Source organism: Lontra canadensis, unplaced genomic scaffold, assembly GCF_010015895.1.
Source record: "Lontra canadensis isolate GAN:19392208 unplaced genomic scaffold, GSC_riverotter_1.0 scaffold78, whole genome shotgun sequence".
Classification (NCBI taxonomy): Eukaryota; Metazoa; Chordata; class Mammalia; order Carnivora; family Mustelidae; genus Lontra; species Lontra canadensis.
In genome coordinates this window covers 1,894,204-1,913,784 of record NW_022631072.1, presented here as the reverse complement: position 1 = coordinate 1,913,784, position 19,581 = coordinate 1,894,204, and the positions used below count along the sequence as shown (strand labels likewise).

General features: G+C 48.0%; 1 protein-coding gene across 6 annotated transcripts in view; it reads left to right on the top strand.

Moving 5' to 3' along the window:
* VIT (vitrin) overlaps nt 1-19,581 on the top strand; it is a 99,569-nt gene that overhangs the window by 62,406 nt on the left and 17,582 nt on the right. For 5 of the 6 annotated variants that reach the window (XM_032881875.1, XM_032881878.1, XM_032881873.1 and 2 more), the window contains 4 exons: nt 1,804-1,860; nt 8,530-8,574; nt 10,087-10,149; nt 13,819-13,966. In XM_032881875.1, the coding sequence (XP_032737766.1) occupies nt 1,804-1,860; nt 8,530-8,574; nt 10,087-10,149; nt 13,819-13,966 (313 nt within the window). The remainder of the gene's footprint in view (nt 1-1,803; nt 1,861-8,529; nt 8,575-10,086; nt 10,150-13,818; nt 13,967-19,581) is intronic. The other variant, XM_032881877.1, reaches the window with a different exon arrangement.

The following is a 19,581-nucleotide window of genomic DNA, read 5'->3' as shown; positions in this document are numbered from 1 at the left end:
ACAAACATGCTGAAGAAAGGGCTCTGGAAAAGGCCAGCTGCAAGGTCAGCTGAATCTACCACAGGCTTCCAAGGGTGGGGTGGCTTTGCTAGGCATTATTTTCCTAGTCCGTTTCCTTTCAAGAAGTGCCACAGTTGCCTCAGGAGACCTAACTGATTTCCTCTGTCCACAGAGAAGGGGTGGACGAAGGAGGGGAGCAGAGCGCCCCCTAATGGCACGGCATGCTCACGGCTCTTGGCATTTCCTTTTCTAGGGAGGAGGAAGGGGACCAGCATCTCCAACTCCCCAGTCCCTCCACATGAGACTTCCCTTCTCACCAACTTTTATCTCCTCTCTGAAAGTTTATCTTATTGAAGGTATCTGGAGAACTTTTTCCTTAGAATCCAATATTACAAATACTAAGAAAAAGAGGAACCTTCCCATAGAAAAATGCGGGAAGGTCATGACCAGTTAGGCCAGAACAGAAGAACTATAAGCGACCAATAAGCGTAACAAAAGTTGTTCAACTTCGCCAGGAATCGAATCAATGCAAATTGAGCAACAACATGTCATTTTTCACCGATTCACATGACAAACTGACAATACATGCTTTGGTCTAGAGTGTGGAGAAACGACCCTGAATTTGCACTTACAGGAGTGTATCCTCAGGTAATTATCATCGGAGGGTGAGGAGCCTGGACACAGATGTTGTTCCTAATAAAAAATAAAGATAAGCGGTTTAATTGTCCACCATCAGAATGGTTAAAGCAGTTACCACCCAGCCATTAACATTTTGGTGAATATGTGCGTTTACTGACCTGAGACTGGCCTGTGACAGATTGTTAAGTCAAAAAGGGGGCTACAAAACAGCATGGGTACCGACCTCATTTTGGTACTTGTGTGTTGTACGTGAGAATGTGGGCATAGAGAAAAGGATACGACACTTTCCGCCATGGTTGCGTACCAGTAACTGCAGGATAGAGGAATTGCTGGTGAGTTCCTACTGCACATGGTATGTGTTTTTACAGTGAGCACCTGTTCTCGTTACAATTAGAAAGAAAACAATGCTATTTTGAGTTTGTATTCAAATAATTGGAACAAAGTCAAAGGGAGTGAAACATTGACTGTGGGTAGATTGTTTTCTGAGGAACTGATAGTGTTCCATGACCTTCTGTCTCTTCCCTTCTGTGAAATTTGGTTCTTTCCCTCAGCTCATTTCACATGGTTCCCTGTCCCCCCAAAACAGACTTTGCATCTCTCTTTACAAACCCCCCATCCTCTCTTTTAAAACCTTGCTTCAGAGAAATTGCCTGATAAATAATGAATACTGAAGTGTATTTGATTTTTCTCACAAAGTAATTAAGGATAACCAATTGTCTACCTTTAAAATGACTGAAAGCTAATGCTATTTGCATCAGTACCATGTTAACACCATTTAAGCAAATTGTGAAACGTTAAGTGACATTGATACTGAAGGATTACTTTAGCCGCCTCAGGAGTGTCACAGGTGAGGAGAGTTATTGTAAGAATAATGAAGTGTAAAAAAGTATGGCCCTTTAGCAAAAGATACTTACTTTGACAATTGTGAAATACAGGGGTTATAATTACGTAGGATTTTCAGTCAGTATTTGGAGTTAAATCCCCATCTCACCTGCCCCCCCCCTTTTTTTCCATTTCAAGGCCTCCTTGAGGCAGGTTCAGACCACCCAAGGACAAAGCTTTACCTTTGTTCTGACCTTGGTTGGTAACATCTTGCTAGGTTGGATCATGGAAAGAATGAGAGCAGATTAAATTCATGCTCTGACCAGTGCCCTGTTATTACAGATCTCTGGTCCACCAGCTCCTACGCAAGCGGCCACCACAGCCCTCGCGTCAATCCAGGTAAGAACCTGAACTCACCTTTCCAGCTCCTAACAGAAGTCCAGAGTGTGTCTGTCAGGTTTCCCTTCCCAGATACCTGGCCATTTGATTTAGATTTGGACAGAGAGCCTTAAACCGGTGATCCCAACAGAAGATACTGCTCAAGGGCCCCACTTGTAAGGAAACTTGAAAGGAAAGCCAGGGAGCCATTAAATAAGCAAGGCTTTCACCAGTTGCCGTTCCCTGGAGGCAATTTTGTGGCGGTTGTGATCGAAATTCCTAAGGATTCAGTAACCAGGCTCTTATAAAGCTGAAAAATGATACTCTCTGGGGTTTGTGCTTGAGGAACGAGGGTAAAAGAAAGAGAACCTTTTTTAGCATTGTCTAGGAAAGAGTAGGGCCGACTTTGCTTGGGTACTTCTCTGATATGGGGAATAGAAATGCATTCTCTGGCCTCCAGGAATTCTATGAATTATGACACTCCCGACTCTCCTTTCTTCACTTCTGGGTGCATCCCTTAAAGGTTTGGCCCAAACACTGGGATTGCAGAGGGATGAGGCAAGCTCTCTTCTCTGCAATGCCCATGAGGTCTGCAGAGATTAGAAAGGAAAAATCGAGCAAGGCTGGATGCTTTCTACAAACTCTGTTCAGGGCTTGGGCCAGAAGCGGATACATTTGACAGAAGGACACCATACCGTTTGCAGCCACAAGGCACTGCCATGGTAGGGGAAGGGGGCGCGGGGTGGGGCTGGGGAGGGCAGGACCTCCTGAGGAAAAGAGTTCAAGCCTTATTCTTGCCAGGGGATACTAGTCTGTCCTCCACATGTTAAAAGATTCCTGGAGAATGTAGGTTCTGTTTGGCTTTGATACTGGATCAGAGCAGGGGCTCCCCAGGGGCCCCCAGATAGGACTCGCATCTAGGAGCTGCACTGTTGTACCTTTGCCATAGGATACGCTGTTGACCTGGACAAAGGGTTTTAAGGATCAGATCGCTGGACAAAACAAGGACTCCAGGGCTATCTTAGCCTTCAACAGGCCCATGGGACCCCTCAGGTAGCCAAGCATGGGGCACTCCCTCCTCCTGTCCCTGTGGCTAGGAGCTCTGCCTCCACCACAACCCCCAAAGAGAGAGCCAACCACAAACAGCTCGACTGACCTCCAAGGAGAAGCGGAACCGGGGCAAATGAAGGGAAGAGAGCAGTTTGCTGGTGACATGTGTCAGCTAGTGCTGTGTCATCCCCTCAGATATCCAAACTCGGGATTCTCCCCAAGATGTTTTCCAGAACCCTGCCGGAGCACAGGTCAAGCTGGGAAAGCTGCTGGCGGCTTACCATCCCTGCTCCATCGCGCCGGCAAACACCTTTCTCCCCACACACTTGTCGCTAGCCTCCGCAGCTCATCTCCACGTCACCAGGGTTTGGGGGCAGGCCAAGGTGTTTCTACCCCTAGAAAATGTTTCTTTGCCTTGTCTGTTCTGAATGTGTCAGAGGGAAAAGTGTCTGGCAGTCTGGACACCCAGTAGTGGCCCTGGGCTGGGTCGGTTTGAGAGGTCCCCAGCTGGGCACAGCCCAGAACCGGCCTTGGGGATTGAGCTCCAATACCCGGAGACACCACCGCAAATCAGATGTGGTCCCGGAGGTCGTGCAACAAGGCACATTACCTGACCTCCAGCTCTGACTTTTTACTGCCAACAACCCCAGGTTACTCTCAGGGTTTGACCCCACTCCTTTTCTCTAACCTTACCACCTCTGGTCCTCTACCTCTGAGCCTGTTTCTTTTCTGTTCTCCTTCACGCTCCCAGCAATTATGCTCTATCTCCTCAAGCCTCACAGATGCTCCCAGCTCCCTTTGTACCCTCAAATCCTCACTTCTGCGGCTCCTCTACCTCCGTCATCATCCCCGTCACTGCTCTGAGCCTCCCACCCACTCCCGGAGAGCCCTGGCCTCAAGAGCCCCTCCTAGCCCACGGGTGCCTGGACCTTATTAGGGGGTGCCCAGCCTCCTTGGGACTTCTGCAGGTGGATGCAAGCCACTCGCACACTGTGAGTAAAGGCAGGTCAGAATGCTTAGGGTTCTTAGATGCCCTTCTGCTGGCTCTCTCCTCAGAGACAGTCATGCCTATCAGGCAAGTCACCCAGTTCTTTGGCTAGAAAATCATGGATACATGGGATTGGGAAGAATTGTATAAGGTGCCTCTGCTCTCATTCCCCACCAAAGAAAAGAATCCCTTGGGGGCATGCCAGACAGAGGCTTTTGCTCTAGGTCAGAGAACTATGAGTGATCCATTAGGGGATTCCCAGCCCCCTCACTGTTGACAGAACTTTCTAGAACTCAGCCCCACAGATCCTAATTTTTCTGAACTGGAGCTTCTCAAAGTGTCGTCCAAGGACCCTACTTCCAGGGATTTTATAAAGTTCTCCCTTCTCCTACTGCACAACTGTGTGAGGCCAAATTTTCTTTGCTTACATGAACCAAAACAACGTATCACACAGACGGAGGAACAGATATCAGATTTGGGCCATCTTTTCTTATGCCAGACATTGAAGAATGTTGTCACTCTTCTCACTGAATTGTTTTAAAAAGAAGCTGTTTCTCATAAAAAGTATGTTAAAATAGCTCTATTGTGAAGTGGGGAAATAGTTAATACTCTGTTTCAGATGAGAGAATGCATCATTTCAATTTTTAATATAAGAACAGTAGATATGACCCCCACAAACAACAGCCCTTTGGGATCTTCAGTCGTTTTAAAGAGCATGAATTTGAGAGCCTTTCAAATATACAAACAGAGCCTTCATGTCCACCTTTAGGTGCCATCTTTCCTAGGATAAATTTCTCCAGTTCCTCCCACAGGTCCTTCTGTGACCGCGGTACACCCCTTAGCTACACTCCAGTCCGTGAGTGACTCAGAGCAGGACACCCAGAGCAGAATGTGAGCCCATGAGGGTTGTGTGCCCAGGAACTGCCTCTCTCAGCCTAAATATTGCTCCTCCATGAAAATATCCCCAGTTATATTTGGAAGAAGTCCTGTCAGCCCATCAGTTCATCTCCTCCTGAACTGGCTATAACTCAAGCACCAGGACTTTTTCTCTTACACTTCTAGGGAAGCAGATCACACCCATCCCGTCTCTGCACCATTGAGGTTTGTTTTTTTTTAACCCAACTTAGAATATCACACTTATCACTATGAAGTTCTCTTTTAGTTTCATCTCTTGCAATCTTCCTGAATCTTAATTCTGTTATTTAGTGTATTAACTATCCTTCCAACTTTTCTGTCATCCACAAAATTGATGAACATGCCACCTGCCTCTATTCTTGTCACTGATAAAAATACACCACATGGAACCAAATCTCATGAGCCCCACTAAATACCTCATCTGTGTTTAGGGCAACCCATTACCAGACACGAGCAGCTATATATGGACCCAGTGAGGTTGTCATTGACCTCAGCACTTCATCCTCTGCTCCACAGGACACCAGGCTTAAAACCCCCTCCCGCCATGCCTTCTGCCCACTGATGCCCACTGAGGTAACTTCCCACATCCCCAATTTACGCCACCCCCACCCACTGCAGAGGAGCTACTCTTCAGTTTAGAGAATACACATTTACCGAGCATGCTCTATGTCAGACACTGTGCCTTGGGTTAGAACTACAGAGATGAATCGGCTATTTTCAGATTCTAGAACTGTGCTGTGGGAACTTTTGCCTCTACAGGTAGAGGATCCCATCCTCTAGTCGCCCCCAGTTATCAGCAAGGCCATTGCCCTCTCTAGGCCCCAGTGCCAGATGCTACCCCTTCTTCCGGGCCCTCTGAGTGGGCACGGGGGCCACTGCCTGGGCATGGCTGCTCCTACTCCCACCCCCGGGGAGGGAGGGGTACCCCTGAAGATTTCAGTTAGAACTCAGTGACTTCTCCTCAGAACCATCGTGTTTCATGCTGCCATGTTTGATCAAATAAGCTTCACCGGCCTGGAAACCCAACCTCATGTCTTTTGCATGAGAAAAGGCTGCCAGGTCCCAAACCAATAGCCCACATGGAGCTGGGAGGGTAACTCTTGTGGAAACCCAGGGTGGCAAATGTTTCGTGGGGACAACGGCTCCCCGGGAACCTCGGCCTGTCCTGAGTCCCTCTGAGAGCCCCGTACCAGGGCAGGGGCTGCTGCAGGGGAAGGCCCACAGCCAGCTGTCCTCTGAGTGCCCGCTGTTTCTCCTCAGCCAGAGAGAGCCCTTCGAGGGAAGTGTATGGCTCTAGGCAGGAAGCCTGGATGCAGGGCAGGAGGAGCCCAGGTGTCCTGGCCTGGCCCTGGAGGCCTGCTGCCTCTCTGACAACCATCTCCTCACCCCCACACTCTGGGGGAATCTCTGGGGACCCTGGGTCATTTCTCCTGCTTGGGTCCTGTGCTGGGGGCTCCCAGGTGGGCAGGGAAGAGAAGCTGGAACCAGAGCCAAGATCATGACCAGGGTCTCCGAGCAGGGATCTCGTGTGCCCCATGTAGTGCAAGTTGGGGCGGGGTCCCTTCAGGGCCTCACCCATTTCCTGGGGATGCTCCAGGGGTCAAGACTCCCCGGAGTGATAAACAGGTGGGTGTTATGTGCAGTCTCTGGAGCCAGGCCTACCAGCTCAGCTCCCTCCTCCCTCTGCAGGAGTCTCCTCACCTCTAAAACGGGGTCATGGTTGTCATCCAGCTCTCCGGGTTATGGTGACTTACCGTTGCGACGTGATTGGTCAGAGCCTGACATGGGGTGCACTCTTACTGAGCGTTAATGGTTCTACCTTTTTTCTGTGGGAATCCTTCGGGGCCAGTGTCTCTCTCAGACACGGAGGGTATTGAGGAGATGACTGAGCAAGTATGGCCACAAAAATGAGTCCTTGTGTTCCAAGACTGCCTTACCCTTTTTGGGGTGATTTTGGATACATTTCCCTCCGTGGCAAGCAGGTAAGGACGAGTGGTTAGGACCTCAGCTTTACACAGGAGAAATCTTAGGGTGGGAGAAGGCAGGGAGTCCTTCGGGGCTCCTGACTAGGGTTTGGTGGACACAGGGTGGGCCTTCTCCTGCCTTTCACCCTCCCATCCCTGGGTTCCTCCTCGGCGCCAGAAAGTAAGTGTCCCCACAGACCCACAGGTGCCATTACCACCAAGTCCAAAAACACCAGGTCTCAGCTGTCCAAATATTTGTCAGGCCTCGGGGTTTGGAGGAAAATGATTCAGTTCATACTTGTCCCAAACAAATATAAACGGCACCAACAGAAGGACCAGAACCCAGGACAGGAGTGAGGGCTTAAGAGATCCTTGCTGTCAGGAAACTGTTTCTCTCCTGCTGAAGTATGCCCAGCATTGTAATTCTCTGTAGTCTGCAAGGGGGCCCAGAGCCTCAGGCAAAAGCAGAGATGCTACCTGCACTGGTTTTGGGGTTGTTTTTTCTTTTTTCTTTTCTTTTTTATTTTTTAGGGGAAGGGTGTGTTTTGCCAGCAGATGGCGATAGAGAAATAAGTCTAAAGAAACAGAAGGTTTAAAACCTATAAATCATAAATCTGAACTTCGAGATCATGTCACCCAACCTACGAATGCTCTTCACCAAGAAGTCAAGGTTCACAGAGGGTCTGTGACTTGTCTAAGGTCATACACCTGGTTAATGGCTGAGCCAAATTAAACTCCATTCTCACCGTTAAATCAGAATGTGCACGATCACAGATTGCCTTTCAGAATAGCCTCACATCTTCATCATACGAAGAAAAACATCACTTCTTTTGAGTGTGTTCATCATCGCAGGATCCAGCTAAGCTGATGGGCTCATCAGGCCCTCAGCTGTCAGCTTTCCGAGCTGGGGAGGTGGGCAGAGACGGGACAGAGGGAGAGAAACAGCTTTTCTTGCTATCCTTCTGAGGCTTCATCCCATGTTTGTGCTGCCACTGAGCCCCTCCTGGCCATGACTCCCCTACAGCCATCAGGGACTATGGGGTAAGAATCCCCCCTTCCCAACCACCCCTTCCCTTTATCAGAACCAGCTTAGAGTTGGGGGCATACAACATTTTACTGCAGAGAGAAAGGCCAGGCACCACTTCGCTGTCTTTTGCTGACAACACACGGTGACAAGCAGAGACTCAGGAAATGAGGGGACCGCCTGACCTCAGCAGGGGCCTAGATTTGTTCTGTATAGTTCTAAGGAAGAGAACATATGGGTAGTCAGATGTATCTAAAATGACTTAGGGATCACAGTGGGTGCTTCATGAGAGTGGATGGTGGGATGGATTAAGATTTCAGATCGATACAGGAACCATTTTCTAACAGTCTCAGTGGTCCCAGAAGTGTGTAATAAGCTCCCTGTCCCTGGAGGTATTCAAGCACCAGCCATCCAATCACTTGGCAGGGGTGATGTAGAAGCATGCTGGGTGGGATTGGTTTGGATTGGATGAGTTTTTGGTCCCCTCAAATCCCGGGATTTCTATTTTCCATGATTCTTGGCGCACAGTGAAAGAAAAGGCAAAGATGTTTCTCTCTTTGGTTTTTAGAGCTTTCCGAGAGAAGAATCCTAAAGGTTTTAGGTAGCCTTATCCTAAAGCCTGGTGCCACGTTCTTTTACTGAACTTTCTGCCACAACTGTAAAATGTTATCATCCTGGAAGTTCATTTGAGAGCTTCTGCTGGTTTCACCTAAATAACAAGCTTGCTTCTTTTTAATTTTGAAAATCAGGGGAAATGGACTTGTGGCAACCTGGATCGGTCCTTTTAGATGCAGGTAATTATACAGCTCAACCTCCTGGCCCTGACTAGATGGAGACACATAGGATGACAGAATTAGGAGAGTCTGACAAGCCAGCGGGTGGCGCAGAGGCCAGTGTTGTCCATCGGGAAACAAAAGGGAAATGAGAAACATGAAGACTAAGATCTACAACGGGAGTGAGGGCGTTCCTCAACCCCAAATGAGGTTTCAAGTCTCATTCCATCTTGAAGCATACTATGACTCCCTATTTCCCCCTCTTTGCAGACGGGTGTTCAGCTTTCCCTCCGTGTGAATGAGTGTTGTTTGCTGTTCACTGAATTAAGTGTTCCAGACTCCAACAGCAAACCCAGCTCTTGGTCTGAGGGCAGATTTTACTGGTAGGGAGAGATGGGGTGGAGGAAAGGACGCGGGCCTCTTGTTTCTTCCCTTCTCCCTCCAACGTGGAGCCTCGGACGGTTCCCCTGAGAGGCTCCTGGCTGAGAAATGCCGTTAGACACCCAAAGCGAATCTTTAAAATGATGTGAGGAAGTGGGATGAGCAGACTGACCTTTCATGGAAAGATGAAATCATGTGCTTGGCAAATTGGAAAAACTAACAAGCCTAGAGAAAGTTCACCGCAGCCAAGAGTGAGCGGAGCCCCCAGCACCTTCCTCCTCTGCCAGAGCCTCTGGGAGGGCCCTCCTGGGCCTCCTGAAAACAGGGAGACCAACTGACCAACTTCTGGTGCTGCCTGAGAAATTCGCTGGCCTTCCAGAGCCTGAGAAGATTAGCACTGATTGTCTTCGATCCCTTAAATGATACATGTGTGAACTTGGCTCCTGTGTAAATGGCTCTAGAGAAAACTCCCGAGCCTGAAATCAAATACACACACACACACACACACACACACAAACACACACACACACACATTCTCAAAGCACAAAACCCTTTTGCAGCTTTACCTCTAATTTCAGGCTGTGGAGGGGAGGGGTTGCTCTCTGGACCGTCTTATTTGTTTGCGTTCCTGGGGATCTTAGGTCTTCCTCTCAGTCTCTATCTACCCCCCATTAGATTTCCATGTGTCTCACCCATCTTTGTTCATTGACTCAACCACCAAATGTTGACCAAGGACCCACATGTGATAGGCAACGGTGAAAGTTTACAAGATGAGCAAGACACATGCCCTGACCTTAGGATCTTCAGAATTTTACAGAGGGATAATTTACATTGGCCAAGTGCTTCCTTCTTGCGGATAAGGAAACTAAGGCTCAGATAGACTCAGTTAACAGGCAGTAGGGAGCAGACCTAACTCTTGTGACTTCAAACTCCCTGAGCACCCAGGAGAGTCCCGCGTCTTTAGTAGGTTGTCAGTAATTTGTTCTTATCTCTGAAGTGGGGGGCAGTGTGGAGAAGAGCACAGTCAGCCTTAAGCCAAGCCTCCCCCCAACCCCAAACTGGGTGTGAATATCCATTATGTCCCCATCCCTGGGGTAAGGCCAGATGCTTCCTGTTCTTGTAAGTCACCAAAAGTTTTACTGTTCTTTCCAGGATTTGTTCCAAAAGAAGAATTAAGCACACAGTCTTTGGAGCCAGTATCCCAGGGAGATCCAAGTAAGTGAACTGACAACTAGAAACCCATAGTGGCTGTGACATCCGATCTCCTCCCCTCTCTCCGCACTCACTCCCACCCAAACCCGCTTCTCTCCCACCCTGGATCTATTTATCTCCTCTCTCTTGTCACTTTGTTCTAAGGGGAAAGGGAAGCTTATGGAGGATTTAAACTGTGTGCACGAGGGGGAGAGGATCGGATTTTTTTTTTTCAACCTCACCATGGCAACAGAGTGGGGTGGAAAGGGGAGACAAAGGAGGGGGGTAAAGGAAGAGACCCGCTTGCCGGCAGGGTCAGTGGCCCCAGTGGCCAGGGTGGCAGACAGAGCTCTGAGCTGGAGATGGAAATGGGGAGAAATAGGCAGATTCAGGAGACAGAGAAGGAAGAATCTAGAGCGTTGGAGGAAGAGGTGTGAGAGAGGAAACTGACGAAGACGATTTGAGCAGCTGGGCTAATGGGCGCTGCCATGAGGACCAGTAGGGTGGGGCTGATGCGGGCAGGGAGATCCTTTCCGCCCTCCATCTTCTATAAGACATTCGGTCTAGTAGACAGTTGACTACCCATAGCGGACTTGAGAAGGAGCACCCCACCTGGGAATTCAGAGTTGGAAGGTGATGAGCTAGGATTCAAAACCAAGGTCATGAAAACAGGAAAGGTGACCGAGAAACCAGAGGGCTTACACCTGGAGAACTTCAGCACTAAATAGGTGGAGGAGAAGCACCTGAAGATACCAGGAAGGGTCAGGCGAAAAGAGGAAAACCCAGAGGCAGCTGAGTGTCGCAGGCTAGGGAGGTCCCCCGAAGATTCCCTCAGACAGTCGTCGCAAGTCAGCCACCCGTGGGCTGGGAGTCCCAACCCAGCTATGTAGGAGAATCACCTGAAGACATTTTAAAAAACTCAAGATGCCAGGTTCCTGGTTCATACCTACTGAATCCACCTCACCCTAGGTCTTGCTACTCAGGGTACGCGCTGACTACATCTTCATCACCTGCGGGCTTGGTAGAAATGCAAAATCTCTCTCTCCCTCAGACCTACTGAATCAAGTGATTTCTTTGCACATCAGACCTTGAAAAGCACAACTCAGAGGGATTCCCGGGTATCCCTCTTTGTTGAAGCTTCATAGGTGACTCTCATATATGTCCATGGTTAAGAAACACTGGCCTAATGCATTGGACAGCACAAAGCATTTACCTATAAAATCATATCATGTTGGAGAAAAACAAAGCAATTAAGAAAATTGGTAGATTGATTTCTGTACTCTATCTTACCTTTTTTTCCTTGTCCTCCAACCTCTGTCCTCTGTGATAAGAATAAATTGGTCATGCTGAACGTTTAGTGACTCAATTCTGTCCTGTAGCATTGATGTCATCTTCCTATCGGCATGTTTTCATCTCCATACGAGGAGGCCACTAGGTCTCAGTGAGTACACTGGCAGAACTGAAACCATGATCATTAAAGCATCTTGGGAAATGGAAAGCACAGGTGATTCCAATGTCAGCCATCAAGGTAGTGAGTAAAGAGAGCCAAACCAACAGAGAACATCTCAACTTCTTAAAACCCAACTATGAAATGAACACTTCAACCCTGAGCACGGTTCAAGATGTAAGAAATAAGAAAAAAAATTGTCTATGTAGAAGCAAAACAGAGACTCAAAATCCACGTGCTTTATTTATTTAAAAAGAAAATCACCTTTGGGCCTTATTCTAATTAAGTTATTTTTTTAAAAAAGTTTTCACTTTAAAAGGCATACTGAACTAATCTGCTGACAGCTGGAAGAAAAACCCCTGTCCAGGAGCCCTTCTCAAACTTTCATGTGCACACAGTTCACCAGGAGATCTTGTTAGAACGGGGATCTGATTCTGCAGGTCTGGGTGGAGCCTGGGCGTCCTGATTTCTCGCAGACCACAGCCGCCGTGAGCGGGAAGCCCCAAAGAGCACCACTGCCACCTGCTGGCAACAATTCTCATTGCCAGCTCGGACGCAGGAGAAAAGGGGTAGGCCCTGCGAGGGGTAACAACAGCCAAGACTGAGAACAGTTCTGCTTCTCTTCTGCTTTTCCTCAGCCTTCTGAGTATCTTTAAGCCTCACTTCTTGCTTTTCTTTGATTCTTCCAATCTTCATCTCAAGGATCATGCTTTGGCATAGGCAGTTTTGGGGCAGCAAAGCACAGGGGAAGCCAGCTGAACAGGAAGAGTTGGCAGGCACTAAATGCCCAGGCAGACAGGAAATAAGAGTTTACTAGATCCACTAATGAGCCACGGCACTAATTCCAGCTGGAGCAGAGTAAGCCAGGCCCAGAGAGGTCCCTGTCATCGCCCACTTCTCTGGCTCTCATTGCCATGGGCCAGTGCAAGATGATGATTGAAGCAAATTCTCAGATACCATTTTTTTCCTTAACCTGCCAATTCTGTGGTGTCACTCTTTCATAAATATCTCTCATAGATTCTGCATAACACTGTGTCAACTCATGTCCGTTTCTTGCTCTCGTTTAATATATACATACATCCCTCCCTGCCTACTGATCTCCTCCTGGGGAACGGGATGACCCCGGTCACATGAAAGCAATGCAACATGCGTTGGAGAGAAGAGAGCCTAAGAGTGGCCTCCTGGGTGATCCTGCAGCAGCCTAGAGAGATCCAGGTTTGTCCAGGCAGCTGCACGCCCAAGCATGAAGGACAATACGAGCCCGCATGTCCTCGTGGGTACTCCAGCCCAGAAATTCCTAGCTTTACTGTCCTCTCTTCCACCCCCCCCATGGAACTCTGTTTTGAAATATTTTTGTCTCCCACATGGCAGTTGTTCAACGATTCATTTCACCCCCCCCTTTTTTTTAACCAATCAAAGGGATATATACCTCCCAATAAGAACTGATCATATTGAATAATCAGTTTTATCATATTAAGATGATATAATATCAGTCGAGCACAAAGAAGACACTTAGTTTATGTGGCTTTCCACCAACTGCAGCAGCGTTTGAAAGGTTGAGAAGAGCTTTAACCCCCCACCTCCCTCATAGCCTTCATGAATGCACAGAGGTCCAGAGATGCTAGCCAGAACAACAGTCCTCGTCTTTATCACAATTGAAAGCAAGGAAAAAATTCAAAGACTGCTACAGACAAGTCCTGAGATGTGTAGATACACGTGGGTAATTCTATGGTTGCCTCACCCGGGGAAGTGAGGCAACCATTCTGTCATTCCTGACTACCCTCTCCCCCCACCACCCAGCACTGGCCTTGCAGATCTTTTCATACCTTTATAAAAACCCAACACATAATTCTACAAAATTAAAATAAGGGTAAGAGACCACGAGCTCCTGAGACTCAGTCTCGGTGAATTCGACATCGAGGGGTCTGCACTGATGTCGTCTGAGCCGAGGAAACCATCCTCAGAGCTCTCCCACACTTGACCGGGAGGCCATGTCTTCTGAAGGCTCTAGGTGTGGCTGATACAGAGAATTCTAAAGCCATTATAGAAATAAGTGCTAGCCCAAGTGCTCAGTGAAAATCTGTTATGATTTTAAATAAGTGAATATACTTTGCATCTTGCCACTACTTTTTACTTTCTTTGCACTGGAGTCTCAGGGGGCTCTCATGGGGCAAGAGAGAAGAGAACTCCCGGGGTTAATGCACTGAGAGATCATCAGAATAACAGAGCCCTTTTCCATTCCTCAGACTGCAAAGTTGACTTGTCGTTTTTAATTGATGGGAGCTCCAGCATTGGCAAACGTCGATTCCGAATCCAAAAGCAGTTCCTGGCTGATGTTGCCCAAGCCCTTGACATTGGCCCTGGCGGTCCACTGATGGGCGTTGTTCAGTATGGGTAAGTGTCGTTCTTAATCCAGAAACTGAGCGATGTCTCATGCTGAATCTTGTGCCACAAATAATACCAACACAGCCTACAGCCCGAATTCATTCTCTTCCCTAATACAAATGTAAATGAAAGAAATAGAAGCAAGGCAGTGCCATTTAAGAAATCCAACTCTTGGGGCGCCTGGGTGGCTCAGTGGGTTAAGCCTCTGCCTTCAGCTCGGGTCATGGTCCCAGGATCCTGGGATCGAGCCCCACGTCGGGCTCTCTGCTCAGCAGGGAGCCTGCCTCCCTTCCTCTCTCTCTGCCTGCCTCTCTGCCTACTTGTGATTTCTGTCTGTCTGTCAAATAAATAAATAAAATCTTTAAAAAAAAAAAAAGAAAGAAAAGAAATCCAACTCTTCAAGGCACCTGGGTGGCTCAGTGGGTTAAGGCCTCTGCCTTCAGCTCAGGTCATGATCTCAGGCTCATGGGATTGAGCCCCGCATTGGGCTCTCTGCTCCGCAGGGAGACTGCTTCTTTTCCTCTCTCTCTGCCTGCCTCTCTGCCTACTTGTGATCTCTGTCTGTCAAATAAATAAATAAAAATCATTAAAAGAATGAAAGAAAGAAAGAAAGAAAGAAAGAAAGAAAGAAAGAAAGAAAGAAAGAAAGAAAGAAAGAAAGAAAGAAATCTGACTCTTCCAGAAGGTTAATGAACACTTGGGAGTAAATGGCATTTGCACTCATGATTGGTACAGAGAATATTTATTTGGGAATGATGAGAGCTGGATTCAAGTCTTAGCTCAACCAGTAACAAGCTATGTGGTCTTGAGAGAGGGCTTCACCTCTCTGATCTCAGTTTCCTTTTCTGTAGGTCAGGAAGGTGGACTGCACCCTGTGCTCTGTCCACCTACAGATCAGATGCCTAGAAAATACGGTGCTGTAGGTTGACCTTTCTCTTTTCTCCATATGACCTTAAGCCTCTGTGCTGGTCCTGGAAAAGGTCACCAGGCAATGGGGAAGACTGGGCCGGGGGGGAAGGGGTGGCCTCTACCAGTCAGCTGATCACCAGGTGACTGTCCCCAGTCCACCCTATTATTCTAGTTAGAGTAGGAATTGAGCATTCATACTGACACCCAGGCTCAACCTTTTTCATATTGGGGGTAATAAGTCAATCTTGTTTCATAATAATAGGTTTCTCCCTAAAGCAGATATACAGATGTTGACAGATAATAAGCAAACCACCGAAAGAGAAAACAAGCACAGATCTCAAATCTATCAAATGATAGATGGACTTTTGACCAGAAACCATTAAGGACAGGATAATGGTCTCACTTTCCACAAAGGACCCTCGGGCGCAATATGACCCCTCCTTCCCCGCACATCTTCACCTTAACCTTAGCAACGGAAACTAACATAGACCTTTAGTGCTTCTTGCCGAGAAGCCGCAGCCCCAGCTTATTTGCCTCCCGCATTCCCAAAAAGTAAAAACATGTATAGCTGACAACAATCAGAGTGCCATCAGATCCTTCAAAATTTTCCAAGGATCTCCAGGGGCAGTATTTTAACCAAGGCTATTCTATCAAAGGCCCTACCTAGAGTGCTGATCTTTGAACTGTCAAAAGAAATAATCAAAAGCCCTTTATTTTCATAAGAACGTATAACATTTGTACTTTTAACATTAAGTCCTAATAACACATGTAGTACTACCTCCTGTTCCTGTGAAGAAAAATTAGTGGATGAGTTACCCAGCACTTGTATATAGTCAGAGTCAAAGAGATGAAAATGACTAATTGCTACAAATGTCAACTTCCAATGTCAAACGCTCTGTCTTGAAGACTTCAACTTGAAGTAGAAAAATAAGGGGTTTTTTCCTTGTTTTCAAAATGTCAGCCTGTTTTCATTCCTACATTACTTTTTAAAGATAGCAAACAGAGAGCAGGCTTCTCTGGGGAGGAAATGTAAGCGTTTTTAGTACCAGATGTCCCCGGTCAATTTTATTGGGGGGTTCAAAGCTTGGTGTGTCATCTTGCATTAAAAATAGCTTCTTTAAAAGCTGTGTGTACCAAAGTTTATAGTATAATATGAAAATAAGGTAATAAATTTGTCAAGGAAAAGAGAAACGGCGGGAGAATAGTGTGTGTGCCAGTGAGAAGGCGGATGAATGAGCCAAGGTTGCAAGGAAGGAAAACCAATTCAGGAAAGTCTCCTCCCCTGCCCAGAAGAGCATTTCCCCTACATTTTCCTAATGCGATCACCATTTGCAGGAGAGAGTTACCTCCATGCTTTTCCAATTTCCCTTTCTAAAAAGGCCTTGCTATTCGTCTTCTCTGCATCCTGTGTCCTGTTAATTTGGAGCACTTCAGAGAAATGGTGTCTGTTCTCCTTCACTTTATGCTCATAGAAGCTACTCTATCATTGGCACCTTCCTTAAGCCACAGGGTGCAGTGGAAAGCACGAGGAGCTGGTGGCAGCGTAGCTTGAATTCTGGCCTGAGCTCTGCTGGGTGACCCGAAGCAGATGCTTTCACCTCTCCATGGGGGCGCTGCCATCCGTAAAATGCTGGGGGTGGATGGGATGACCTATTAGTGCTCTCCCAGCCTGATGTTCTCTGATACAGTGACTGGCTCTGTCCTCGGAAGACACCCGATAAATGAATGCTGGGCTGACAGGCTACAGGAGCTGCCTCTCCCTTCCTTCCAGCCTTGGTTCCTGTTGGGGGGTGAAACATGAGGTTTTGCTTGGAGGTGATGCATCCTTCAGTGGAATGTGGGGAGCACAATAAATTGGAGGGTGGTATAAGAAGGGTGTGATGAGGCAGAAGGGGAAATCTGCATGCCCAGCTGGAATTGCTTTTGATTTCAGCCGCCCAGCTTCCTCCCTGAAGGGCTCCCTCCAATCCTTTCTTTACCAAAAGGTCTTAGTGTATGGAGGGAAGGGAATGGGCAGGAAAGGGGAGGAAGAGGGAGTGGATGCAGATGGAGGGCCTGTGTTTCTGGAAAAGGAAAAGCAGGAAGAGCCGATGGCCGGTTGGGAATCTGATTCTTCTGGTGTTATGGATTCTCGCCAGATTTCAATGCCCACCTTACCATCACGGGGATCAGCCCTGCTCTCTCAGAATCACAGAGCCTTGGGGCTATAGAAAGCTCCTGCTTCTACCCCCTCGTGTTATAGAGAGGAAGTGAGGCTCTAAAAGAAATGACCAGCCCATCAAGAATGAGACCTTCAAGGAGACGCCAGTGCTGCTCTCAGAGAGGTTGAGTGACTTTCCCAAGAACACACAGCCAAATGCATGACCTGGGGAGAGGGCGAATATTAAATCTTGGGTTAATTCCTAAAATGGCAAACAGAATTGACTTCAAAGAGAAGACTTTGCTCATCTGCCCAAAAAGCTTCTGATCATTGAGGCTTTCCACCATGGTGAGGACCGAAATGCTGTCCTTAGACAAAAAGCCAAGGACTGCGCCCTCATCTGGCGCAGGAGCTCTAACAGTGAAGTACACAGTCAACAGGCTTGTGATCGCACTTAATACCAAGGGGGACACGGAAAGGCTGAGTGAAAGGCCAAGCAGAATAAGTAGCTCTTGGGTGAACTCTAGCCCGCAGAATGAATGAAGCCAAGCTGCTTGCAGTTTCACGGCCGCCAGGGGCCATGGGTGCTAAGTGCCCCTGACCTTCCAGATGATTTTGTTTTAGTCTCCAGTGTCAGGATAAATAGAATAGAATTGCACACATTCTTTTGAAGTCTGTAATCAACCCTAGAATATCAAGACTTGGAAAGCAGTTATAGAGCAAAGCAAAATGTTGTTTTTTCTTCATTTCAAAATGAAATAGACTTTTCTTTGCTCATGGTTCTGTCACAGCTGCCCAGTGTTTTTGGAAAGTGGCTCAGGGGTGGGCTGCACATCCGTCCTCCACTGACCTCTTGGCTCTGGACGGAGAAGCTGCCGTCAGACACTCAGCAGCTCTCCCTCCCGGAAGGAAGGATGCCCAGAGTCCTCCCGGGGATCGGCTGAGCCACCGTGTGGGGGACAGGCAGAGTGGAGGAAAGAACAAGTGTCAGGACAGGCATGGTAGGCAGAAGAGTGGCTCCCAAACTTAACCCACCTCTGAATCCTTGAAACCTGTGAATGCATTGCCTTACATGGCAAAAGGGACTCTGTAGATGTGATTGAAGTTAAGGACCTTGAGATGGGGAGATTATCCTGGATTATCCAGTGTCCCAATCTAATCCCACAAGACCTTAAAAGCAGAGAAACTTTCCCTGCTATCAGTCAGAGAAATATCTGACTGGAAGAATGGTCAGAGATAGACAACTGCTGGCTTTGAAGATGGAGGAAGGGAGTCACGTGCAAGGAATGCAAGCAGCCTCTCGAGGACAGAAGACGAGGAAATGGACCCACCCCGACCCCTACCCCAAAGCCTCCAGAGGGACACAGCCCTTCCAGAGAGACCTACGTCAGACATGACATGACCTCTGGAACTGTAAGGCTAATGAGGTAGCCACTAGGTTTATGGTCATTTCTTACACCAGAAAGAGGAAACTATACATTCTGGCACATTCTCTTGAGACTGCAGCAAAGGAGGTGTGGGCAGGACTGGAGCCTGAGACACAGCTCCATGGGGCTCAGTGCAGTAAGGTCTTCAGTGCAATAAGGTCCTAAGCTCACCTACCTAGGGAGCTTTTAAAGTGTTGATGCCCTGGTCCCATTCCAGACTTATTAAACCAGTATCTGGTAAATACCCAGGAGCTGATATTTTAGTCTGTAATTCCCATCTGTTGCCAAGAGGTTAAGAGAGAGCTCAGCTTCCTACAAGTTGAGTGGCCATGCTGCCCAGAGCCCAGATCCCTCCAATGTCCACCCCGGTCGTCGTCTTGTGCCCCCCACTGCCTTTACAGAAACTAACAGGATCTCAGAGCAGCTGCCTGTCATCAGCTCTCTGGGGCCCAATGGCACAGACAGTGGTGCCTCTACCCTCTGCTCGAAGAGACGGGCAGGTGAGCCCTTGAGCCACACTCCTCAGGCACACAGTCTCAAGGCTGAGTGAGCCAAGAATAACATTTACCCAAAACTCCTGTGCTTTTTCTATTCCTCCCCACTGAGTCCTCCCAGAGGTACAAATAAAACAAGGACTGCACTAGACTTCCACTCACCAGCTCCCCTTCTGCCTCCACCTCCCTTGGCCTGGGCTTATCGCAGAGCTCCCCTGAGATCATTCTCCCTACACCCCTCGGTCCCTAGATCATTCTGCTAGAAAAGCAGATGGCCACCTCGGTGCACATTAGAACCACTTGGGGAGCTTTTGAAAGTCCCAATTCCCAGACCAAACCTCAGATCGATTAAATCAGAATTTCTGAGTGTGGGACACATTAATTAATTTTTGGAGCTCCCAGGTGATCCCATCGTGCAAGCGGGGAGGGTGGGCACAGTGATTCCCACAGGCCTGCACTGTCGTCCGGAGACTCCTCTCCTGGCTCCGCTCCTCCTCCTCCTTTTCTCAGCCTTTCTCATGCTTTGTCCAGACTTCTTCTCACTTGTTCTCCTCCCTCCCCTTATCGCTGGCAGGCCTCTGCTGATTGTCTTGATTCTTCCAGCATCCCCCCAAGGCATTGCTACTCAACGTGTGATCCACAGTTTCATCTGGG